Below are 27,376 nucleotides of genomic sequence, written 5' to 3' on the forward strand. Positions count from 1 at the left end.
TTGTACCATCCGTGTTACTTAAATAACTGGAAACAGGCTAGCATGTGAAATTGTAAGCTCCTGAAAGGCAGAATATATTTATTGTTCTATCCTTAGTACCAAGAGGAGTGTCAGGTTTCCTTCCTTCACCGTCAAACTGTCACTTGGGGAGAGAGAGTGAGGGTGCAGGGAGTAGTCCCTGGATTCCTGTGTAGACTGCTAGGTGGACTCTGATAAAGAACATGCCTGCCATTAACCTGCTGTCATTGTGTTTTCTGTCCTCTCTCCTCCTGTATAAATAGGTGACACATGTAGCCTTTATGATTTTGTGAATGTTATTTTCTCTTCCTAATTTGTTGACTTTGATAATAAATTTTAATCTTTGTTTTCTGGCATATAGACCTATCTTTTATTCATTTTTAAAACAATTTCTAAACAATTCACATGCAGTTGTAAGAAATAACACAGAGGGATTCCATGTACCCTTTATCCAATTGTCCCCAGTGGTAAACTTACTTGTCTTACAAAACTTTAGTAAATTTCACAATCAGGTTATTGACATTAATAAAATAATTTAGATATCTCTAGTTTTATTTGTGTTTACTTGTATGTATTTAGTTCTATGCAGTTTTTTCACATATTCAGTATCACAAGGATCTTGTTGCCCGTGTATAGCTACACCTGCCTCCCTTCTGCTTCTCCCACTTGCATCTCTAACTCCTGGCAATCACTGATCTGTTCAGGATTGTTATATAAATATAATCATGTAAGTCTTTTTCCCCACTCAACATAGTTCGCTTGAGAGTCTTCCAATTATTGTGTATATCAATAATTTGTTCTTTTTTATTTCGGAGTAGTATTCTGGGGCAGTTGGTTTTTATCTTCTAATTGTCATGTCTTTTCTTTGTGGCTTAATAGAATAGCTCTGTGGCAATTGCTGATGTGGATTTGGAAGAGAAAAAAACCAAATTGGAAACTGTACAGACTCTGAAATCAGCAAGACAAAAAGGAAAACTTCAGCTCAAAGAACCAAAAAACTGAAAATTGATGAAGAAAAGAGCAAAACCAGCAATTTAGAGGATGGGACGAATAATAGTACAGAAATACCATCAACAAGCACCATGTGGGAAGGTGAATGCAAGAAGGAAGAGAGTGAAGATGACTTTACCTTTGGTCAGTCTCCTTTAAAGAAAATCAAGACTGAAACATGTCTTCAGGGGCAGCCTGTCAAGTTTCCAGCAAATGCCAACAATATTAATGAGGAGGTAGAAATGAACTGGGATATAGTTCAGGTATGTGCAGGCCATTTCCTATTAATTTAGTTAATTTAATTCCTTTCTTTTGAAATAGGGGTTGTGCTGGTTAAAAGAAGGGTTGGAGTTTTCAGCTCTCTCCTCAGTTGGCCAGTAATTTCTGGATGCTTTGACCACTGGTTCTTTTCTAGAGTATGCTGTTTTGTATTATGTTTTATCATCATCATCAGTTCTTTGGCTAAAGGCTATGAACTTGGTTGGGTGGGTCTTTGCCATGGTGTTTTAGATTGTGTGAATTCGCTTCTGTTCCTATAACAGATTCCTGAGATAAATCACCTTATAATGAGGAAAGGTTTATTTTGACTCATGGGTATAAAGGTTTCAGTTCATGGTTGATTGGCTTCATTGCTTTTGGGCCTATGGCAATATACCATCGCAGGAGCACATGGTAGGATAATTTGCTTACCTCTCAGCACCAGGAAGCAAAGAAAGAGGAGGGTCAGGGTCCCAAGATTCTACCTTGTGACCTAAGTGACTAAGTGACCTTACATCCTCCACTAGACCTCACCTTTGAAAGTTCTGCTGCCTCCCAGTGGTACTCAGGGACCAACCCTTTAACACTTGGGTCTTTGGGGGACATTACAAATCTAAACTATAGCATACATTTACTATGTGGACAGATTGCACTAACAGATTGGGACCTCAAAGGTTCATTGCTTGATTTTTGCTTCGAACTTGTACTGTCTTTCACTGTAAACGCTTAAAAGTCATTTAGGCTATTCCTGCCTCTGTTTGATCATTAGAGTGCTATAATGTACTATGAAAAAGCCTAGCAATCTTTCAAAGGAAAAAAGTTTTAAGAATGTCAACTTGAGATGCCAGAATCCTAACTTTTACTACAGGGGAAATTGGGATGGATTTCTTTCCTTTTTTTTTTTTTTTTTCTCCAGGGATGGGGGTTGGCTTTGGGACTAGTAGAGGGAACCTGAAGAGTAACTCATGAGCAGTGAGTCTTAATTTTGTCTGGTCGCACACATTCTGGGACCATTTCAGGGTAGATGAGGTAGCCTTCAGGATGAATCTAGTATGGATCTATGACCCACAATTTGAAAATATTGTCTTTTTAGGTCTAAATGAATAAAGCAAAAGAAGGCGTAGGATGGAACCTAATTATAGTTTGTACCTTTGATTATTTAATTCAGGAACAAGAGTGAGAAGAAAAAGTGTGAGGCAACATTCTATTCTTTAGTGGGCCAGAAAGAAGAAAAATCGTTAAAATTTACTATTGACATTCTATTTATAGGTAATAGAAAAGACAGTGTTGGTAAACAAAGACACTTCTCCAAAGGAAAACAACTAACATGCATCCCAAACTGAAAGGTAGTAGTAAAGGCTCTTAATGAAGATTTACATAGGTTTTATTTTATTTATCTATCTATCACTGCTCTAATACCTTAAAGTGTTTGTTCACAGATTCGTGATTGACAAGAAATAATACTTGCCATTTACTTACAGATGATTTGTCATGGCTAGGCCAGGCTCCATATCAGGCACTTAATTATTACATTCTTTTATTTTATTATTATGATGATAGAAATTATTAGAAGTAATGTATAACCTAAAAAATCAATGATAGCTAAGATTAGAATAGACAGAAAACATTTTTGTTTGTATGGTAGGAACTAAAGCAAAATCATCTCAAAGTTAAATATTACTGAGAACTAACTCAAAAGTGTTTGTAGAATTTAGTTTCTATAGGCTATGTCCTTTCTTTAATAGGTATAACTAAAGTCGATTACAGGCTTCAAGGGGAAAGTTTGTTCTGAAATTTGTTAATGTGCACTTTTAATTTTTTCTTAGGGGAGATTAACCAGGTTCACTAATGAGTTCTATAATGTTAGTAAGATAGCAGCTAAACAAAGTCTTTTTCAAAATATATTCCAAAAGAAAAGTAAGATTACTTGCTGAGTAGAATGAGGAGGGAAAGGTATGTTGAGAGCCAAGAGTCTAGCTGTCAGAGGGTGAGTGGCAGAAGACAAGCAGAGGGAGAAGCTTCATTTATAAACCATAGCAACTGTGTCCATTAATTGTGGGAACATCAAGTGGAAGCAAGTCATCTCATTTTAAGACCCTAAAAACATTTTACAGCCTTTGGTCTCCTTGGAAAATAAAGATACACTAGTCTTTCCTTTTAATTCAAGCAATTTTTTCCCTCCTTCTTATTGAAAGCAAATTTTTATGGTTGAAATCTTGTTCTCAGGGAATCTGGGCAGTCTTATTTATCTGTGAGTTGGTAAAAGTTGTTGTTTATAGTTGCCACCTTAGCTGAGCAGCTTGATGACAACTGTTAAGTTCAGTGTTTTCCAGGTAGGCTTAGGGAAATTGCCTGGGAAACTGTTAAGAATTTTTACTAGTTGCGTTCTTTTCATTTAATCAAATGCAGTCATCCTTTGTTAACGTCAAATTAGCTTTTATAGACAATCCTTAATTGGAAATGTGGATTTCATTCATATATATATATATTTTAAATTCTCCCATAAAAAAGAGAAACTTTGTGTTAGAGGAAATAATTTTGTCTTAAAGTCATATTCCTGCTTCCTAACATGGTTGAGAAAGTGTTGGTGTTGGAAGAACAAGGAAGTGAGAAGAGCGGAGAGTCAGCGGAACCCAGTCAGAAAATCAGGAGGGTCTGGAACATTTGACTGAATGATGTGTTTCTAATGTTTATATTATCTACCACAAAATATATGCCCAGCTTCTTTTGAGAAATCCCTAATAGCACCTAGCCAGCAAGGAATGGTCAATGAAATTAACTGTAAAGAAATTATTATTATATTATAGAAATGTTATATATCTCTCTCATTCTGTGTACTAGGTCTCATGGCCCCTGCCCACCACCATGCTTGGTCCCCCTATTTTTTTCTTCAAGTGTGTTTATGAATTCTAAAAACTCTACTGCTTTTTTAGGAACATCCCCATCTCGTTTGGGGAGGGAAAAACTATACAGCCAACACTTGATTTATTTTTAGGCTTTACATATGAACATATTTGTCTATTTCCTGATCAGGGTCTGGGGATCACTAGATCTCTTGAGCAAAAGCATCCTCCTCATTTTCATTCCTTTCTCTCAAACTGCAAATGTATGGTTATCACCAGAAACTAATTTTTGCTGAAGTCCATTATATTACTATGCAAATATGTAAAAACATCATGAATTTTATAACAATTTAAAGAAGCAAGTAGCTGTAATCAGTTTTTGAAAAAAATTAAACTGCCCAAGGTTGTGTTTCTTTTTTTTGAGGTTGGTGCATGTAGGGGAGTGGAGCAGTTATGCGCTTCTCAGTAACATTTGCTAAATGAAGGAGATAAAGCAAACAAAAACCTTTTTATTAGCCATTTTCCCCTTTGTTCCAAGAGATGTGGGATTATATGGGGGAAGACCATGCATGGAATGATAAAAGTGTGGGAAGAAGTGGGATGAAAGGTGGCCAATGCCTATGAGCTGATCATTCACTAATTCTACATCTAAATGCAGAACAACTTGGTAGGTGCAACCTGTTTGTCCTAGGAGAGATTAAATAAAGAAATTAGAATTTTTTTCCTATAATTTAACTGGTAGTATTTATTATGGGCTTAATTTTTTTTAAAGTATAACACACATACAAGAAATTTATTTAAGTGAATAGCCCAGGATTGTTCAAAAGGGTAACCATATAACCGACTGCCAGGTCAAGAAACAGTGCAATCTGCCTTATACCCTTTTCCAGTTCCTTCTTCGCTCTCTTGTAACCATTCTTCTGATTTCTAACAGCATAGTTTAGTTTTCCTTCTGCAGTCTTAAGGAAAATTTTGGTGTGTGTGTTAAAATAAGTGATACAGCAAACTAGAGGAGGGTAGAGAGAACAGCAGGATCAATAGCTTTTCATAGCTTTTCAGAAGGGAGGTATGCAGTTGCTGGCTTGGAAGTGATTCTGAATAGAAATCCTCTTAATTCTACTCACTAATTTTTTTTTTTTTTTTGGTGGTGCTAGGGATTGAACCCAGGCCTTGTGCTTGTGAGGCAAGCACTCTACCAACTGAGCTATGTCCCCAGCCCTCTACTCACCAATTTTGTTTTTTTCTTTTTTAAAGCAGATGCTTCCTGGATGCTTAAGGATATAGTGTATTTGCTGATTCCTACATGTTTTCTTTTAAACTGAGGGAATGGGAATTTTCATTTGGAGAAGTCAATCTTGGGTCACCCTGGGAGAAGGCATTTTCTTGGAGTTCTTATTTTTTCATGTTGCTGGGGATTGAACCCAGAACCTTGTACATGCTAGGCAAGCACTCTGCCACTGAGCTGCACTTTCAGCCCTCCTTGAAGGTTCTTGACAACTGGAGGGTGGTAGGAAGACACCTTGACCTACTTATCTGCAGTTGTGCTCAGGAAAAGAAGTGAGGCAATTTGAGCAGTTTGTATTTTTGTATGAAAAGTCATCAAGTTTTGCATAAAATTTGAATTTTTGAAGACATATATAACTTGTGAGATTTGGGGCAATTTACTTGACTTCTTTAGTCTTTGGTTTTTGTGTTAATAAAGTGGAATTATTATTGTACCGATCTCATATAATTTAAATGAGTTAATATCAAATGTGTAAGAGAATTTACAACATAATAAGTCCTATACAGGTTTTAACATAACACAACAAAAATAACCTCTCTAAAACTTAGAGGTTAAAAAACTCTCTTAAGATTGCCTTTTTTTAAACCTTACTCTCATTCCGATCTATCAGCTAATTAAAAAAAAATTAAAGTAATATATATACCCCACACCTCCCCATCCCTAAGTCTTGCTCTCTACTTTTCACACTTAGTTGTATCTTAGTTGTTCACATTTTTCTTTTCTTTTTTTCTGCTGGGGATTGAACCTAGTAGTGATTTACCACTGAGCTACATCCCAGACCTCTTTATTTTTTGAGAAAGAGTCTCGCTAAGTTGCTGAGGCTGGCCTTAAACTTGCGATCCTTTTGCCTCAGCCTCCGAAGCCACTGGGATTATAGGCGTGCACCACAGCACCCAGCCACCTCATTTTTCTGAAACACAGTTTGCTGGGCCATATCCCAGATCAGTTTGTTTTAGGCAGTACATAAGAATTTGCATTTCTAACGTGTTCTGCTGGTTTGGGACCACAGTGTGTGACCACTGTTGGAGTCATTTACTCAAACGTAACAGCTTACGGGTTTGACTCAGTCACTGAAACCAAGCTATGAACAAATCAGTCCTTTAATGGCTTCTTTCTGAGCATAGAACAAAATTCATTCTCTACAGAATTACCATCCAGCCCCATTTACCTTTCCATTTCCACCACATGTACATTTCAGCATTACCGAACTTTTAGTGATTTAAAGAATGTACAGTGGTTTCTCATCACTGATTTCTGATAGGCTATTCTTTCTTCCTGAATTCCTGCCCCTCATTTAGGTGTCTGGAGATACCTTCATTTTTTTTTTTTTTTTTTTTTTCCATTGCTGTGCTCCTGTGCTCTTAAAATAGTGTATTTATGCTTCTAGAAAAGATCACATTGTATTTTTTATTTTTTATTTTTTTTGGGTACTGGGGATTGAACTCAGAGGCACTCGACCCCTGAGCCACATCCCCAGCCCTATTTTGTATTATATTTAGAGATAGGGTCTCACTGAGTTGCTTAGGGTCTTACTGTTGCTGAGGCTGGCTTTGAACTCATGATCCTCCTGCCTCCGCCTCCCAAACCGCTGGGATTACAGGTGTGCATCTCCATGCCTGGTGATCACACTGTATTTTAACTGTTGATTTCTGTTAGCTTGTTAGCTCCTTAGGAGTAGGAAGTTGCCGTGTGTGTGTATGTGTGTTTGTGGTTTTATAATCAAATCCAGGACCTTGTGTGCTATGTAGGCACTCTGCCTCTGGAGTATCCTCACAGCTTTGTTTTTTTAATATCTTGGTTATTACTGGCTTAATATGGCTATTGACATGTAATATGAAGCAAAATAAATGTTTGACAAAATCAACAGAGAACAAATTTTGAAGATTTGAAGTCCCAAAAGTGATGACTGTTCAAATGTAGTTTTGTTAGCTTAATTTCAATGAACAGGTTTGCATAAGCAGCAGCGTACACTCCCTTAACACATGCTATCTGAATTCCTTAGGGCCTAATTTATCCAAGTGGGAGTCTGGAATTTTAGCTTAGACTTTTTCTTTTTCCTTTTTTTTTTTTTTTTTTGGCAGTATTGGGGATTGAACCCAGGGGGTCTCTACCACTGAGCCACACCCTCAACCCCTTTTATTTTATTTTGAGACAGGGTATCAATAGGTTACCAACAGTAGCCTCAAACTTGTGATCCTTCTGCCTCAGCCTCCTGAGTCATTGGTGCTTCACAATGACTAGCTTTAGATTCCATTATTCAGGGACAGCTGAGATATTTAGTGTAGTCTCAGACTACACAAGCAATCACACAGTTTCAAAATTAGCATTTTGTCACTTCCATCTCTCATTACCATCTTTCAGAATCTTGCCTGTCTTTTAAGGGCCAAGTGAAATGCTACCCCTGTAATAGGCCTTTATTACCCAGAGGACAGCTTTTTCTTCTCTCAAGGCATGGTATTACTTACTGCCTGGCATGTGCTGTTTTATTTGTACTTATTTGTATTACTCTTTTATCTTCCTTTTAATATTGCTAACTACTTTGAGGACAGTGAAGTTTGAGCCTCAACTTGGGAAGGGATTTTAAAATTATGGTATGTAGTTAGACTTTTTCCAGTAGAAATCATTGGAGTTTATGTTCAAAAAAAAGAAAAGAAAAAAAACAAGGGGTCTGTGTTAGTTTTTTTTGTTGCTGTGATCAAAATACCTAACAAGGTACAATTTAGAGGAGGAAAAGTTTATTTTGGCTCATGGTTTCAGAGGTTCAGTCCCTGATGGGCCAACTCCATTGCTCTGGGCCCAAGGTGAGGCCGAACATGACAGATGGTGGTGGAGGAGTATTGCTCTGTTCCTGGCAGCCAAGAAGCAGAAAGAATGCAAGGGAGGAGCCAGGGGAACAAGATACAGTCCCCAAGGGCATACTCTCATCCACCCACCTCCTCCAACCTTGACCCACCAGTCCAGAGTTAATACCCAGCCCTGTAGCCCTATCAAATTAGGATTGACCAATTAGGTTACAACTCTCATAATCTAATCCTTTCATCTCTGAATATTCCTGCATTAACACAGGAGCTTTTGGGGACCCCTCATATCCAAACCACAAGTTCTGATTGTATCTATACTTAAAAAATATAATCAGTGGTGATGCAGAAGGCTGGATGGGAGGTGTAGAGAACAACAATAATGACAACATACTACTATGTATTCAGATAAAAGATTTCATTAGTGGGCAAGGAGCTCAAGGGGAGGGAACAGACATCTTTCAAGTTTCATTCGCCTCCTTGGTGACAGATTAAATGGGTGTGATAGAAAATCCACAGTGATGTTGATGCTTTTGATTAGAATGCTTTTGGTTACAATAAAACAAAACCTATCTTAAGCTAGTTTAAGAAATAAAGGAGATTTATTTTCCTACAAGATAGGAAAGTTGGGGTCATTGTATTTCTACTGTTCTCTCAGCACTACTGTCTACTTTATAGCAAAATAGTTATAGCTTTATGATTTTACATCAATAAACTGTATTTTTTCAGAAGACATTTTACAGGGGCCCAGAGTTCTACCCCATATCTTGAGCTTCATGTTGGTTGGTTTATCTCCTTGGCTGTTAATTCTTATAAAACTACTTGAACCAAATGGAACTGAAGTTGGGATCAAGCACTGTCAAACCAATAGCTGCTACATAATAAGGTGGTAACCATAGGTTGGATAGATACCTACGAAATCCCTTAAGGTCTCTGTGGTGGATGATGATGATGATGATGATGATGACGACGACGACGACGACGACGTCGACGACTGGAATAGTAAATGGGAAAGGTACAGGTTTAAGAGAGAAAATGCTGAAAAGGCGCACTTCTCATTGATGGAGCCACTTTGTGAAGGCCTTCAAGAGTAAAGCACCTGGGGTTGTTCCAGAACCATTGGGCTGGTTTCTAATGGAGAAGGGGAAGGCAGGATAAGATGAGGCTGATAAAGGGAGGCGGATGTCTTTTGGGTCATGGGAAGGAGTTTCGGTTTCAAATGTAATGAGAAATCAATGTGGATTTTGACCAAATGACATGATCCAGTGGACATTTTGAAAAGACTGTTCTTGGTGTTGTATGGAAAAAGGAATAGATGAGACTGAGCAGATGCAGTCTGTTTTAGTTGAAAATAGTAGAATTGGACTGGGGTATAGGGCAGAAGAAACAGAGAGACTAAGGAAGTTATTTCATAGTTAGAGTTGACTGGTTCTTAATGATGGATGGTTTAAGAGTTGAAGGAAATGGAAGACTTTCTTAGCTTGAACTGTTTAAGTAGACATTAATTATATGAGGAAAGATGGAGGAATAAGTTTGAGAGGAAGAACACTTTGCAAATGCAAGGTAGAGATGCCTGTTAGATTTCTGGGAGAGTATATTAAATAGTTGGTGTTTGGAGTTCATGCTAAGAAGAGTCAGGACTACAGATGTAAAATTGATGTCCTTACCAGAGATTTGGTATTAAGCTATCAGAATGGGTGGTAAGATATAGGTCTCAGGATTTTAGATGCCTAGAGAATGAGGTGTACTCCATAGTTTCTGGAGTTTAGCCGTATCTTGACTTGATTTTGTTAGTTGATTGTAATTTTAAAATAATTTTCCCCTGAAAAAAAAATTTTTTTTTTTTTTTTTTTTCTCTCCAGTGTTTGGCAGTTCTTGGGCGTGCAGGTTGAAATTATAATAAAACTAAATTCTGTTCTTCTTTATTTTGGGAATGATCCTGAAATTGAGTTTTATTCTTTCTCTTCACCAGGTTGACTTTTCTGCTTACCTGTACATTTTGCTGAGACCTGTGACTCATTTTTAAAAATAATTTAATTATTTTGACTGTGTGGTATCTGTGCATGTTACAAAATTTAAAAAAATATAGGTGGATCCTCCTACCTTAATCCTTAGTTGACCAGTTACTTTCCTGGTCCTCGTTGTGGTCCTCATTCTTGTGAATCATTCCCTATCAATTCATTTAGGGTTGCTTCATAGTCTTAAATGGTTGCACGGTATTCTACTGTATTGGCATATTGTAATTCATTTACCAGTTCCCCATTGTAAATTTAGGTTTTTGATGAATTTTACTATGCTAGAAATAGTTCTTCCAAAAAAAAGAAAGAAAAAGAAAAGGAAAGAAAAATCACTGTAAATGGTATATTTATTTACCAGAGGTGTCAATATTAAGACGAATTTATGGGAGTGGAATTGCCAGGTCAAACAGTATAGTCATTCTAAATTTTGATAGATATTGTCAAATTGTTCTTCCTCTAGAGGTTAAATCATTGTATCTTGTCACTAGTGGTGATTAAAAATGCTTTTTCTTTGTACTCAGGCCAAGACAGTGAGTTACTGATACTTGATCTTTGCTGTCACTTTGAGAAATGAAAAGAGCATCATTGCAATATTGGAAAGTGCTCTTCCAGTACATATATGTAATTTATAGTTTCCTTTAAAAAAACAAAACAAAACAAATGGTTTCTAAGTGCCTGGAAAGAATTTTTAATACTATATTTGAAACTGTATAACATAGATGCCTAATTTTCAGTGTTTTAAATCACTACATATCTTTAACTTGTAGGTTTTATCTGAGAGAACTAATGTTGAACTTTGGGTTTGTGCCAACATCATTCGTCTCTTTAATGATGATAACACAATTCCCTTTATTATACGTTATCGAAAAGAGCTCATTAATAACCTTGATGCTGATTCCTTGAGAGAAGTTCGACAAACCCTAGAGGAGCTACGGTAAGAAACCTGGGGAGGGATGAACCTCATGTAAGGGCATAGAGACCTGGTAAGCCAGTGAGGAGAAACTAGGAGGAAGTGTTTGACAGTATATTTTAATACTTTCAATGTTTTGTTTTCTAGAATTGTAATCTGAATGTGGTCCTCTTCTGACAGTCAGCTCTGTTTTACATATTTGGGTGTGTATGACTCCCTCTGCTGGTGTGTATTTTATTATCTTGGGCATGAATCAGCAGAAAGGTGGTTTGTAGTTGAGTATGCCTCAGGGTTGACTGTCATCTTCTGATAGAGGTAATTTACCATTTTTGCTGGGAAAATCAGGACTGCCAGCTGGAAACTCAGAAAAGTACATTTTAGTCTAACTCTTCAACAGCTTCCATAAAACTGTACTATTAATACTGCAGAATCCCTAAATGGAGAGTTCTTTGGAAGTACAGATGGTCTGCAACCTACGATACTTTGACTTAACAGTTTTTTGACTTTATGATGATTAAAACCATAACCATTCAGTGGAAACCATATTTTGAAAATTTTGAATTCTAATTTTTTCTTAGGCTAGCTGTAGGATACTCTTCTGTGATGCTTTCCTTTTATTCAGCTATGTGATCACGAGGGCAAACAAGCCACACTCCACACTGCACTGTGTTGATGTTCTTTCAGTATCAGGAGAATTAAAGTGTTAGTGTCTAGTAAATTATATTTCCTTGAGAGGCAGAATACATTAGCCAACTCAGAAGTGTAAATGACTTGCTAATCAGATGGTCTCAGATATAGATCTTCTAGGCCTGGCTAGTATAATCAAGCATTAGGATATAAGAACTAGAGATTACAAGTCTTGTCTAAGAGGGGAGCCCTTATCTCTAGGAAATCACTGACTCACAATTATCTGCTCAGTTTGCTGGAGTTCCCTATATATAAAAAGAATCTGGTAATCTGGAATTTTATGTAAAGAGTTTCTGGACCAAACAGTCTACAGGGCAATCTGGAAGACCAGTAATTTGCAAATTCTAAGTAAGTTTCTGCTTGATTAAGGGCAAGGTAGTAAAGAAGGCCTGAGAATTTGGGGACCTGAAATTGGGGACAATGTCACAAATAAGAATGGTTTGCTTAAAGTTATTCTAATATTTTATTGTATGTGGGACAAATAGAAACTTTATGCCAAGATTATTATTTAATATTTTCTTTTTCTCAAAAGAGCACTTCTGCAAAAGAGTTTCATTATCTGGGTTCCAGTTAATAGAGGAATACATTGACTGTTACTCAAGGTATATTCCTTGACATAAGTGGAAGCTTTGAGACTTAGAAGGTCTTTTTCCATTACATAGATATTTCTTTTTGTTAATGAGATGTATGGTCTCTACTGTTTCTTAAGTTTGGCATTTTCTTTTTCTTTTTTAGTTGTTTTTTTTAAATTATATATGACAGCAGAATGTATTTATTTTTTATTTTTTTATTTGTCCTAATTAGTTATATATGACAGCAGAATACATTTTGATTCATTGTATATGAATGGAGTATAACTTTTCATTTCTCTGTTTGTACATGATGTAGAGTCATACCATTTGTGTGATCATTTCTGTACCTAAGGTAATAAACGAAAGTTCCTCCATTGTTCCTTTACCACCCTCTCCCTTATGGATCAACATCCACATATCAGAGAAAACATATGGCCTTTGGTTTTTTGGGATTGGCTTATTTCACTTAGCATGGCAGTCTCTAGTTCCATCCATTTACCTGCAAAAGCCATAATTTCATTCTTTAAGGTTGAGTAATATTCCATTGTGTGTAGTACCACATTTTCTGTATCCATTCATCTTTGAAAGGCACCTAGGTTGGTTCCATAGCTTAGCTATTGTGAATTGAGCTGCTATGAACTAGTGTGACTGTGTCACACTAGTATGCTGATTTTAAGGGCTTTGGGTATATGCTGAGAAATGGGATAACTGGGTCAAGTGGTGGTGTTCCATTCCACATTTTCTGAGGAATTTCCATACTTAAGCGCAGCATTTTCTCTAACTAGAATATTGATTTTCAACCTGTTAATTACTACCTATATATGAGAAGTGAAGCCAATGATTCATCTAAAAAATAAAATAGAAAACATAGGGTACAGTTTATATGGTAAAGGTAAATATTGTTTCATGAAACCTTGTTCTGTGTATGTACTGGCTTGCGAGGTAAAATATTTCTCAGTGTGAATGGCTGTTAGAAAGGGAATTAAGTAGTGTAGATCTGGATAGTAAGAAAAATTTCCTGGGTTTTTTTCTCTTCCTTATATGCAGGCCAGCAGGATATTGGCCCTTTGTCTAAATGACCCTGATAGCCTTTTGACCTTGACAATGTCGTGGGTTATCAGGATTATAAAAGACATACAAGTTGTAATTTAAGATTGCATATTTTTCATATTTTTCTTTTAATTGACAATATTCTTTTTTTAAATTTATTTTTATTGTAAACAAATGGGATATATGTTGTTTCTGTTTGTACATGAAGTAAAGGCATACCATTTGTGTAATCATACATCTACATAGGGTAATGATGTTTGATTCATTCTTTTTTTCCTTCCTCCCCACCCCTCCCACCCCTGTTATTCCTCTACAGAGTCCCTCCTTCCTCCATTCTTTGCCCCCCCCACCCCCCATTATATGTCATCATCTGCTTATCAGCAAGATCATTCCTCCTTTGGTTTTTTGAGATTGGCTTATCTCACTTGGCATGATATTCTCCAATTTCATCCATTTGCCTGCAAATGCCATAATTTTATTATTCTTCATAGCTGAGTAATATTCCATTGTGTATATATATATATATATATATATATATATATATATATATACATACATACCACAGTTTCTTTATCCATTCATTAATTGAAGGACATCTAGGTTGGTTCCACAATCTGGCTATTGTGAATTGAGCAGTTATGAACATTGATGTGGCTGTATCTCTGTAGTATGCTGATTTTAAGTCCTTTGGGTATAGGCCAAGGAGTGGGATAGCTGGGTCAAATGGTGGTTCCATTCCAAGCTTTCTGAGGAATCTCCACACTGCTTTCCAGAGTGGCAGCACTAATTTTCATCCCCACCAGCAATGTATGAGTGTACCTTTTTCCCACATCCTTGCCAACACCTATTGTTGCGTGTATTCTTGGTAATCGCCATTCTAATTGGGGTGAGATGGAATCTTAGGGTAGTTTTGATTTGCATTTCTCTTATTACTAGAGATGTTGAACATTTTTTCATATGTTTGTTGATTGCTTGTAGATCTTCTTCTGTGAAGTGTCTGTTCATTTCGTTAGCCCTTTCATTGATTGAATTATTTGTATTCTTGGTGTAGAGTTTTTTGAGTTCTTTATATATTCTGGAAAATAGTGCTTTTTCTGAAGTATGAGTGGCAAAGATTTTCTCCCACTCTGTAGGCTCTCTCTTCACATTGCTGATAGTTTCCTTTGCTGAGAGAAAGCTATTTAGTTTGAATCTATCCCAGTTATTGATTCTTGCTTTTATTTTGTGTGCTATGGGAGTCCTGTTAAGGAAGTCTGATCCTAAGCCGACATGTTGAAGGTTTGGACCTACTTTTTCTTCTATAAGATGAAGGGTCTCTGGTCTGATTCCGAGGTCCTTAATCCATTTTGAGTTGATTTTTGTACAGGGTGAGAGATAGGGGTTTAGTTTCATTCTGCTGCATATGGATTTCCAGTTTTCCCAGCACCATTTGTTGAAGAGGCTATCTTTTCTCCATTGCATATTTTTGGCACCTTTGTCTAGTATGAGAAAATTGTATTTATTTGGGTTTGTGTCCGTGTCCTCTATTCTGTACCATTGATCTTTCTGTCTATTTTGGTACCAACACCATGCCGTTTTTGTTACTATTGCTTTGTAGTATAGTTTAAGTTCTGGTATTGCCATACCCCCTGTTTTATTCTTCCTGTAATGATTGCTTTAACTATTCTGGGTTTCTTATTTTTCCAGATGAATTTCATGATTGCTTGCTCTATTTCTGTAGGGCACATCATTGGGATTTTAATTGGAATTGCATTGAATCTGTATAGCACTTTTGGTAGTATGGTCATTTTGACAATATTAATTCTGCCTATCCAAGAACATGGTAGATCTTTCCATCTTCTAAGGTCTTCCTTAATTTCTTTCTTCAATGTTTTATAGTTTTCATTGTAGAGATCTTTTACCTCTGGTTAGATCGATTTCCAAGTATTTTATTTTTTTTGAAGCTATTGCAAATGGAGTTGTTTTCCTCATTTCCCTTTCAGATGTTTCATCGCTTGTGTATAAAAATGCTTTAGATTTATGCGTGTTGATTTTATAGCCTGCTATTTTGCTGAATTCATTGATGAGGTCTAGAAGTTTTCTGGAGGAGTTTTTTGGATCCTCTAAATATAGAATCATGTCATCAGCAAATAGTGACAGCTAAAGTTCCTCTTTTCCTATTCGTATCCCTTTAATTTCTTTAGTCTGCCTAATTGCTCTGGCTAGAGTTTTGAGAACAATGTTGAATAGAAGTGGTAAAAGAGGACATCCCTGTCTTATTCCGATTTTTAAAGGGAATGCTTTCAGTTTTTCTCCATTAAGAATGATGTTGGCCATGGGCTTAGCATAAATAGCCTTTACAATGTTCAGGTATGTTCCTACTATCCCTATTTTTTCTAGTGTTTTGAGCATGAAGGGGTGTTGTATTTTGTCAAACGCTTTTTCTGCGTCAATTGAAATAATCATATGATTCTTATCCTTAAGTCTATTGACATGATGGATTACATTTATTGATTTACGGATGTTAAACCGTCCTAGCATTCCAGGGATGAACCCCACTTGATCATGGTGCACAATTTTCTTAATATGTTTTTGGATACGGTTTGCCAGTATTTTGTTAAGGATCTTTGCATCTATATTTATCAAGGATATTGGTCTAAAATTTTCTTTCTTTGATGTGTCTTTTCCTGGTTTGGGTATGAGGGTGATATTAGCTTCATAGAATGAGTTTGGTAGGGTACCCTCCTTTTCTATTTCCTGGAATACTTTGAGAAGTATCGTAATGAGTCATTTGAAGGTTTATGAGTTTATGAGTTCTTTGTAGAACTCGGCTGAGAATCCGTGTGGTCCTGGGCTTTTCTTGGATGGTAGGTTTTTAATGGCTTCTTCTATTTCATTGCTTGATATTGATCTGTTTCAATTGTGTATGTCCTCCTGGTTCAGCTTGGGAGGAGCATATGTCTCTAGAAATTTGTCAATGTGTTTGATAGTTTCTATTTTGTTAGAATACAGATTTTCAAAGTAGCTTCTCATTATGTTCTGTATCTCAGTGGTGTCTGTCGTGATATTTCCTTTTTATCACGAATTTTAGTAATTTGAGTTTTCTCTCTCCTTCTCTTTGTTAGTGTGGCTAAAGGTTTGTCTATTTTGTTTACTTTTTCAAAGAACCAACTTTTTGTTTTGTCAATTTTTTGAATTGTTTCTTTTGTTTCAATTTCATTGATTTCAGCTCTGATTTTAATTATTTCCTGTCTTCTACTACTTTTGCTGTTATTCTCTTCTTCTCTTTCTAGGGCTTTGAGCTGTAAATTTAGGTCGTTTAGTTGTTGACTTTTCGTTCTTTTCTTGAATGCGCTCCATGCAATGAATTTTCCTCTTAGTACCGCTTTCATAGTGTCCCAGAGATTTTGATATGTTTTATTGTCGTTCTCATTGACTTCTAAGAATTTTTTTTTATCTCCTCCCTGATGTTTTCTGTTATCCATGTTTCATTCAATAGCATATTATTTAGTCTCCAGGTGTTGGAGTAATTTCTGTTTTTTATTTTGTCATTGATTTCTACTCTCAGTCCATTATGATCTAATAGAACACAAGGCAGTGTCACTATTTTTTTGCATTTCCTAAGGGCTGCTTTGTGGCATAACATATGGTCTATTTTGGAGAAGGTTCCATGTGCTGCTGAGAAGAAAGTGAATTCGCTCGGATGGATGGAATATTCTATATATGTCTATTAAGTCTAGATTATTGATTGTGTTATTGAATTCTATGGTTTCTTTATTTGGTTTTTGTTTGGAAGATCTATCTAGTGGTGACAGCAGTGTGTTAAAGTCACTCAGAATTATTTTGTTGTGGTCTATTTGATTCTGAAATTGAGAAGGATTTGTTTGATGTACAGGAATGCACCATTGTTTGGGGCATAAATATTTACTATTGTTATGTCTTCCTGATTTATGGTTCCCTTAAGCAGTATGAAATGTCCTTCTTTATCCCTTCTGACTAACTTTGGCTTGAAGTCCACTTTATCTGATATAAGGATGGACACCCCCGCTTTTTTACTGAGTGCATGTGCGTGGTAGGTTTTTTCCCATCCTTTCACCTTTAGTCTGTGGATGTCTTTTTCTGTGAGATGAGTCTCTTGCAGGCAGCATATTGTTGGGTCTTTCTTTTTAATCCATTCTGCCAGTCTATGTCTTTTGATTGATGAGTTTAGGCCATTAACGTTCAGGGTTATTATTGAGATATGATTTGTATTCCCAGTCATTTGGGCTTATTTTTGGCTTTTAAGTTGGCTTGGTTTCTACTTTGAGTGGGTTTTTCTCTAAGGTAGTTCCTCCCTTTGCTGACCTACATTTTTGTCTTTCATTTCCTCCTCATGGAATATTTTGTTGAGAACATTCTGTAGCGCAGGCTTTCTATTTGTAAATTATTTTAACTTTTGTTTATCATGGAAGGATTTTATTTCATCTTCAAATCTGAAGGTTAGTTTTGCTGTGTATAGGATTCTTGGTTGGCAACCATGTTCTTTCAGAGCTTGAAATATGTTGTTCCAGAAAGCTTTTAGAGTCTGGGTTGAGAAGTCGGCTGCTATCTGTATTGGTTTCCCCCTATATGTAATCTGATGCTTTTCTCTCATGGCCTTCAAAATCCTATTTTTATTTTGAATGTTAGGCATTTTCATTATAATGTGCCTTGGTGTGGATCTGTTGTGATTTTGTGCATTTGGTGTTCTGTAAGCCTCTTGTATTTGATTTTCCATTTCATTCTTCAGGTTTGAGAAATTTTCTGATATTATTTCATTGAATAGGTTGTTCATTCCTTTGGTTTGTATCTCTGTGCCTTCCTCAATCCCGATAATTCTTAAATTTGGTCTTTTCATGATGTCCCGTAGTTCTTGGAGATTCTGTTCATGATTTCTTACCATCTTCTCTGTTTGGGCAACTTTATTTTCAAGATTCAATATTTTGTCTTCATTGTCTGAGGTTCCACCTTCCAAGTGGTCTCGTGTGTTGGTGATGCTTTCCATTGAGTTTTTTATTTGGTTTATTGTTTCCTTCATTTCCAGGATTTCCTTTCTTTTTTTTTTTTTTTTTTTTTTTTTTTTTAGAATCTCTATCTTTGTTGAAATGATCTTTTGCTTCCTGCACTTGCTTTTTCAGCTTATTGGTATTATCATTCATTGCCTGCATTTACTCTCTTATCTCATCCTTTGCTTCACAAATCATCTTAATCATGTATAATTTGAAGTCTTTTTCTGACATTTCTTCTACCATACTGCCATTGGATTCTATTAATATAGAATCTAGATTTGTTTGGATCATTTTCTTCCCTTGTCTTTTCATGTTGTTCATGTATCTTCCGCTCTAGCAGTACAGATATGGGGTATTGCAGATTCCCCCTTATAGGCTTATAGTGGCCCTATAGGTTTCCAAAACCTTTTCTTTAAGGGGAGATCAATATTAGCAGTGCCCACTTCAGACACTGCAATCCTAGACCAAATAGCCCCTATAAGGATGATAACAATATTGTCATTATAAACAGAATGAGTTCAAATATTATCTTCTGTATAACAAACAGATTTGCAATAAATCTGCAGTTTCTAAGGGAGGACAAAGAGGATGCAGAGGGATGTAGGATGTAGCTGTTAATGGGATAAGAAAAGAATATATAGAAGTTCTAGAAAATAGAAAGGGTGAGAGTATAATAAAAAGAAATTGGATGTTAGCATGCAAAAAGGGAGAAAGAGATTCTGAGGGAAAAGGTATACAAAAGGAAAAGAGAGCAAGAAAAGTATAGAAATAAAAACTTAAAATTGTTCAATAAGGAGAAAAAGAAAATCTACACTATAACAGTCATATAGTATTGAAACCTCCCAGTCTTTAGTAGCCTGATGCGTGAGAGGTACCTGACAATGAGCTTCCAGTTTCCAGCAGGCGTTTCAGGATGGGATTTTCCCCACCTAAAGATTGGAGGTACGACTCTAGGATTATCCAACATGGCCTCTCTGGCTTCCAAATGTGTTGGCAAATGGGGAGTTGCAGCTTGGGGTGTGGACGTGGTCAGCTGGAGGTCCTGGAGGCGGGGTGTGGTTGGTCAGGCAGAGGTCCTGGTGGTTGGGTGTGTTTGGTGTGGTTGTGGGATCCTGGAGGCCGGGTGCAATCAGTTGGTATGGGGTCCTGGTGATAGGGCACAGTCAGTTGGTCTGGGGGTCCTGGCGGCAGGGAGCAGTCAGTCGATGTGAGGGCCCTGGAGGCAAGGAGTGATAGGTCGGGCTGAGGGATCCTGGAGAAGGGGCTCAGTCAGTACGGCCAGGGGTCCTATGGTGCCTGGCTGTTGTCTCAAAATGGCGGCAGCCACGTGTAACCAAACCTGCAGGTACTGTGATAGTGAACTTCCAGGCAACAGCAGGCAGCTGGCGTTCCACTGGCGGTTGGTGATCAGTTTTTTGACTTGACAGTATTTTTAAGTATTTTTTAAAATACAAGTAGATTTAATTTTCTTTTCTATCAATTATTTTTAATCATTATTGCAAACATTTGCCCAGCATTCTAATAATACCCTTATTGAGCAGAGCCTATAAATAGGAATAGGGAATGAAGTAGAGTGAGAACCATTATATATAAGAATCGAGGGGCTGGGTTGTGGCTCAATGGTAGAGTGCTTGCCTGGCATGTGTGAGGCTGTGGGTTTGATCCTCAGCACCACATAAAAATCAATATAAAAAAATAAAGGAAGGTATTGTGTACATCTACAACTAAAATAATTTTTTTTAAAAAGAATTGTATATCAGAGAAAAACATTGTAAAGTGGGGGGAACTACTATGCCCTCTCCTTCCTTGCTTCAATTTATAAATTGATTCCTGTATGTTGGTTCCTGGAATAAGCTTTTCTACATGAAATCCGGTTTCTCTTTAGTGGTAAATGGTATTTAGAAACCAGTTGTGGGTGCTATGTGTGCCTTTCTTGAGTAATGATACTTCCTTAGCAGTGAGCACACCTAATACCTGTAACTTGGTTTCTACGTGCCGTTCTTCTGATTCCAGGGCTGAGGCAGAGAATGTAAAAGATGAGCCTGGAATATCTTGTAGCAGAGAATAAGATACCTTGGGACTCAAACAATGGTGGGGACATGTCAAAAGGATATAGCAGCTAGCTTGAAGGGGTTACTTCTGGTCAAATTTGGGACAATGTGAGCATTAAAATAAATAATGGCAATGGATTATAGCAACTAAATAAAGAAACCACATCTAGAGTGATATAAATAAATCAGTGAGTTAGTAGAAAGCCTAATGAGGAATGGGATAATTACATAGTCTCAAAGTACCTCTCCACAAAATATTAATTGCAAAGGAAATAAAGAGTACCTGTATATTGTGGAGAAACCCACAGACAGCACCTTAATCAAATGATCAAAGTTAATTAGTAGTGGGACAAATCACAATTACTTGCCACCTAATGGGGAGTGGTGAAGGATCAGAGTCACTTCTAAGCTGTTCCCATAGGGAGGCACCACCTGAATATAACTACATAGAAACACCAGAGGAATCCAAGCTTTGGGACATTATACAAAATAACTTGCCTGTAGCATTTCAAAGTTTTAAGATCTTGAAAATCAAGGAAAGCCCAAAATACTATTTCATTTTGAAGGAAACTGAATATGTGAAACTTGTAATTATGAAGTGAATATACTATAAAAAACATTATTTGTATTATTATTATTATTATTATGGTACTAGGGATTGAACCCCCGTGAGTGCTCTATCACTGAGCTACATTCCCAGCCCTTATTACTTTTTTTATTTTGAGACAGAGTCTTGCTAAGTTGCTGAGGCTGGCCTTGAACTTGTGATCCTCCTGCCTCTGCCTTCCAAGTAGATGGGGATTATAGGTGTGTGACACTGCATCCTACTAAAGGACTTTGTTGACACAGTTGATGAAACTTTGAATGTGGTCTCAGGTCTGAGTACTGGATGATGATAATGCATCAGTATTAATTACTTGGTATTAAAGATTGTTTTGTGATTTTGTAGATTTTTTTTAATAGGAAATAACACACTAAAGTGTGTAGGGGGGCAAATTATTCTCAAATGAATCAGGTGAGAAAGATTCTTTTTACCTGCAACTTTTTGAGATAGCCTCAAAAGGAAAGTGTTAATATACAGGTCTTGTGTATTACAAAAGTTTTTATTTTCAGGACTGTTGCAAAGAAGGTTCATAGTACAATCCAGAAAATTAAGAAGGAGGGGAAGATGTCTGAGTGCTTATTAAAAGCCTTGCTGAACTGTAAAACGTTTGAAGAACTAGAACATGTGGTAAGGAACTCTTTTTATCTTTTAATGTAATACCTGAATATATTATGATTTGGGTCTTTTTATAATTGAAGACCAAGACATAAGGAGCTAAAGTTAATAGCCACCATTATTTAATTCATCAAAATACTTGCCCTTTGTTCAATAAATATTTATGGAATACTTTTTTGTGTTAGGCACTTGGGTTTACAGATATGGATAATGTACAATCCTTACCCTCAAGGAATTTCCCACTGAGTGAAAGAAGAGTAGGTCAGTGATGTGAAGCTTAAGGAAGAGGGCTGAACTGGATACATAGACATGAGTGTCGTTCTGTATAGTTGACCCTTCCGTTATTTATTTGTGCGTCCCACATCCATGTGTTCAACCAACCGTTGGTCAAAAATATTTGAAAAGTATTATGTCTATATTGAACAAGTACAGATTTTTTGTTAGTATTCCCAAAACAATACAACAACTGTTTACATATATCTTCTTTGTTTTAGATGTTATGAATAATCTCAAGATGATTTAAAGTACATAGGATGATATGCATAGATTATATGAAAATGTTTTACCATTTTATATAAGAGCCTGAGCATCATCAAATTTTGGTATTCAGTGGGAAGGGAAGGGTGTGCCTGAAACCAGTCCCCCATGGATACTGTGGGAGGGTTGTATTAGAAACTGTGAGAGTGGAAGAACTTACTAAAGTGGGTAAGCAGGTCAGAATGAACCACTGGGCAACATCAGCTTTTAAAGTGAGGAAGGGAAAACCTAAAGAAAAAATGGTCAGAGAATTATGGGAAGAATCTAGAGGTGATGGTACATGGAATGCGGTAGGTAGGGAAAAGAGTTTTAGAAGGAGGGTAACAATCAATAGGTAAGTGTAGCAAGGAGGTTTGGTGAGATAAGGACTGAAAACTATATATAATTAGGGGATCATTATGGGTTTTTGTGATACCATTTTCAGTAAGGTGTTTCTTTTCTAGAAGCTAATAGTGGTGGATTTAGGAATGAATGTGGATTAAGTAGATGCATCCTAAGCAGACAACTTTTAGAGTAGCTTGCTTGAGTTGAAAGGAGGACCTTGCAGTCTAGGCAATTATTAAGATAAGTAAAACTAAAGAAATAATGAATTAAGCTTATATAAAAGTATAATAAAGGATAAGATAAGGCACACACCATCTTCATAAGTATTAGCTAATTAGTATGAATTTATCTCTGAAGGCAGGGGAAAGGGTTGAGAAAAGGATATCTTCAGAATTCTTAGTGTGTCCTCTATTTTGCATCTTAATTTTAGCTTTTGCTTTTTAAAACTGAATCCTAAGTGTTTTCTGCCTTTTTATTTTTTTCCTAGTCTGCTCCCTATAAAACTGGGAGCAAAGGCACCAAAGCCCAAAGAGCAAAGCAGTTAGGATTGGAAGGAGCAGCCTGGACACTGCTGGAGAAGCCTGGGGAGCTCAATCTGCTGTCTTACATTAGACCTGATATTAAAGGTACTAGCTTTATAAAGAGTTCAGCCCTGTTGCCTTCCTTTCTTCTTTCTTTTTTTTTTTTTTTTTTTAAATTTCAAAAACTTACGTGAAAAAATGCTGTCATTTAGTAATGACCATACAAAGGAATATTATAGCATGTAAAGACTAAATGATTCTAATGAAATAGATCCTTATAGACCTGTTGCTTAGCCATTTACCTTTCCTTTTTTTGAAGTACCTGTTCTAGTCTTTTGTCCATTTTTCTTTTTTGTTGTTTCTCTTTTTCTTATGAATTTGTTAAGTATCTTTTAGATAATCTTTTTTACTTAATGTGTGTACCAAATCTTTTTTCTCAGTTTATGACTTGTCTTTTGACTTTCTTTTATGTCATCTCTTGGTAAAAAAGAAGGTCTCAGTTTTGTGGTTATTATTTTTTTATGATAACTGCTTTTTTTTTTCCTTTTTTTAAAGAAATCCCTTTATACCCTGAAAATATAAAGATTCTCTTACTTTGTCTTTTACATTTTTTACTGTTTCTGTTTGTTTAATTACACAACTCAGACCTCCTCTTTATAAAGAATTTCCACACTTGTAACATACATGAAGTATAAATTGAAGCCACACTCCCACACTTCTACTTTCTAAGAAATAAAGTATCTTTTTCTGAAATTTACTTCCCAGTAAATCTTCCTGTTCTTTGAATGAGAAGGACGGAGTAAAGAAGAGGTACTTTGAAGAGAAATCCAAAGAAACTGATAGTTGATTCCTGTCAAGGTTCATTGGTTTTATTGTCAAAATGAAACTGAGATTAAGAATAGTTTTTTACCAGGATTGTTTTTTCGATTGAGTGGGAGATTGATATTCTGGTGATTCCTATTTTTTAAAAACTGTTTATGTTTTTTAAGAATTTTATGTGTGTAAGGTATACAATGTGATTTTTTTTGTTTGTTTGTTTGTTTGCTTTGTGGTACTAGAGATTGGTTCCATGGGCACTCTACTGAGCTGTATCCCTATTTCTTGAAAATTTTGGGAAAGGGTCTCATTAATTTGAAGATTCACCTTGAACTTGTGATTCTCCTTCTTCAGCCTCCCTAGTAGTTGGGATTATAGGTGTGTGCCATCATGCCTATCTCAAAGATGTTTTGAAATATACACACACACACACACACATACACAAACATATACCCATATATGTGTATATATATGCACATAGTTAAATGATTACTATAGTAAAACAGTACTGTATTTGATAATCAAATTAATATATTCTTTATTTCACAGTTGCCTTTTTTGTTCTTTTGTGATAAGGACACCTGAAGTCTATTCTCTTAGTAAATTTCCAGTACATAATATCGTTAACTAATTTTCATTTTATACATTGGATCTCAAGGTTTAGTCAGCTTACCTCACTACAAATAACTGCAACTTTGAGCTATATGCCCCCATCTCCACTGTAGTTTTTTGGCCTTTTGTTGATTCTTTAGGATGGGAGACATAAATGTCTGTAGGGGGCAGCCTCTGATAACAAAATCCACACTTATGTATTTATCTGTAGAGAATAATAGCATGCCATAAACTGTTTTTAATTTTAAATAATCCAGATTTGTGATTTATTGAGTATGTGTGTTTGTAAAATACAGCTGTTGTTCATACACAGTTATCTTAATATCTTTGGAAAAAGACCATAAAGAAAAGGAAAAGCAGAATAGTATTATTTGAATTTGGAGATCGTTTGAAATGAGTAAAATTCAAATTTGTTTTAATTTTTTTAACGTGTATTTAAAGTTAAATTTTTCAAATGGTTGCAATATTTAATATTTTAATAATAGCTGAGGCCATATAGCCAAACCTTAAGGTTAATCACAGTGTGCCCATCAAGAAATTTAATGGAATGGAATGTTGGAGCTTTTGACATGTTACATGCACAAAGATATATTGCCTATTTTCTCCTTATGATTGGTTTCTTTTCCTTCTTCTTCCCACCCCCTTTGAAATAAAGGTCTCCTTATTTCTCACATATACTGAGTCCCTACTGGGTAGGTTTTTAGTAGCCCTGTCTCCTGATTGTCATATGTGGTATAGCTCCTGGAATACATGATAATGAATACCAGGTAGTGATCCTTCTGATCACTTGTTTGAGTAGTTCAGAGCCAATGTAGTTACTGTAGTACTTGCAACGTTCCAGAATTTTCTGTTTGCTTTATTCTTTCATCCTGATCACAAGTATAGAAGAATGATAATTAATTCTAAAGAAACCAGGTACTGCTTTTAAAAAAATTGTAATTTTTTCCTGTCTCACTGCCCCTTCACTGTTTTTGCTGTACAGGTACCACATGATCATTCTTAATTACCGTTTTCTAAAGAAGTATTTTCATTATTCCTCAAGAAATATTTAAGAAACTGAATATTTCACATTTTTTTCTTCAGTGGAAGACACTTCTTGCTTGCCACGGACTAACAAGATTTGGTTGGAATCAAAAGCTATTCTGTGTTGCAGATGAACTCTGTCCTAGGTGATCCAGAAAACCCTCATGTTGTACACAAGGAGTAGCTGATTGTTTTGTTGTATGTAAGAAGAGGTGGCTTAAGTGTAGTAAAAGAGAAATGAAATGTTGACTTTTTAATTTTTGTTTCATATGTGGAGGTCTGGAGAGTCTGTGGCTGGAAGGATTTCATTATAATGAGAGGGATAGAATTTTCTGATTTTGTGGACTTATTTCTTCCTACTTTCACTGAAAGGCTAAACGTTAGGAACTCCCGTTGTCCTTGGCTGTATTAGACCTCTAAAAATCAATTCTCTTTGATTGGAGAAAGAACTTTTTCAAAACACACACGACTCTTTTTTCAATTATTTTCTGGATTGAGAGGGGTATGTGATTTGAAAGATTTTCCCAAATGATTCTGATAATTTCTACCTCCCACTGAGAACCAGTGCTGTAGAGGTAGCTCAAGGTAACTCCCTAGCAGTGGTTTTTAAAAGTCTAATGAGTTTCAGAATCATTTGGGATGCTCTGTGAAATGACACAATCCCATAGTCTCAGGGTGTGTGTGCGCATGTGTGTATGCGTGTATTGAACCTAGAGCTTTGTGCATGCTGGACAGGTGCTCTACCACTGAGTAACACCCCAGTCTGAAATCTGTATTTTTTTTTCTTTTTTCTTTTTTTTTGTGGTGCTGGGGATTGAACCCAGGGCCTTGTGCTTGTGAGGCAAGCACTCTACCAACTGAGCTATATCCCCAGCCCCTGAAATCTGTATTTTTAACAAGTCCTTAGTATGATTTTATTTTCAGGTCTTCAGACGACTTCACAAAACATTATGCTAGAGCTCTAATGTGATTTTAATTATGAAAGGTTCATTAATTACATAAGGTTCTCTAACCATATTCCCCCAATGTGATGGGGGCTTTTCAAAGGATCTTTGTTATAGCAAAGTGTATAATTTCTTCTTTCTGTTCTGTGCATCATTGTAGAGTTCATCTTTACTGACTCATTACCCTGGTGTTCTCATAAGACTTTTGTGTAATGACACTCTAAGGTGGTTTGGATATCCTGGAAGTAGTGCATAGAGAATGGTTTTCTTAGATGAAGGCTAATGTAGGGAGATAGCTAACCCAAGAGCAAGCATTTATTGAGTGCTTACTATGTCAGAGCTGTTCTAGGTCTTTTACATATAATCTTCCACCTTGTAAAGCTAATTCGTTTCTGAAAATTTCTTCATAGAGAAATTCTCTTCAAATGTAAGTAGAATTCCTATTAATTTCAATGGTTTTATTTCTCTTTTAGTTTCTTTAAACACAGTTACTTCAGTAGTTACCATTAACTACTACCATAACTATATTAACTATCATAACACAACAATAACAATAAGGCATTTTTCTTTATTAGTTATGTCATAATAAGTCTGTTTTCCTATTCTCTTTGGCTTTTGTACCTCTTTCTCATTAAAACTGTGCTCACAGAAAAACATACATGAACAAGATACTCAATGCTGTATAATTCAGGCCTTAGTGTAAAACACCACCACCACCACCAAAAAGCTTTTAATGCATATAGAACAATAAAGACAAAGGAAATGAAAGAAAGCAATGCAAATGACATCTGTCTGCATAGTTTCATTTCACAGGGACCATGATATATAAGACTGAGTGCTGTAAATTAGCAAATTTACAAGTACAAAAGCACTTGGAAAGAACATAGTGCATCA

General features: G+C 36.2%; 1 protein-coding gene across 1 annotated transcript in view; it reads left to right on the forward strand.

Moving 5' to 3' along the window:
- Positions 1 to 27,376, forward strand: part of SRBD1 (S1 RNA binding domain 1) — a 312,646-nt gene that overhangs the window by 70,131 nt on the left and 215,139 nt on the right. The window contains 5 exon segments of the mRNA XM_079111646.1: positions 898 to 970; positions 973 to 1,271; positions 10,978 to 11,144; positions 21,600 to 21,717; positions 23,054 to 23,192. Of these exon segments, the coding sequence (XP_078967772.1) occupies positions 898 to 970; positions 973 to 1,271; positions 10,978 to 11,144; positions 21,600 to 21,717; positions 23,054 to 23,192 (796 nt within the window).

This window comes from Sciurus vulgaris, assembly GCF_902686455.1.
Source record: "Sciurus vulgaris genome assembly, chromosome: 14".
NCBI classification, from domain to species: domain Eukaryota; kingdom Metazoa; phylum Chordata; class Mammalia; order Rodentia; family Sciuridae; genus Sciurus; species Sciurus vulgaris.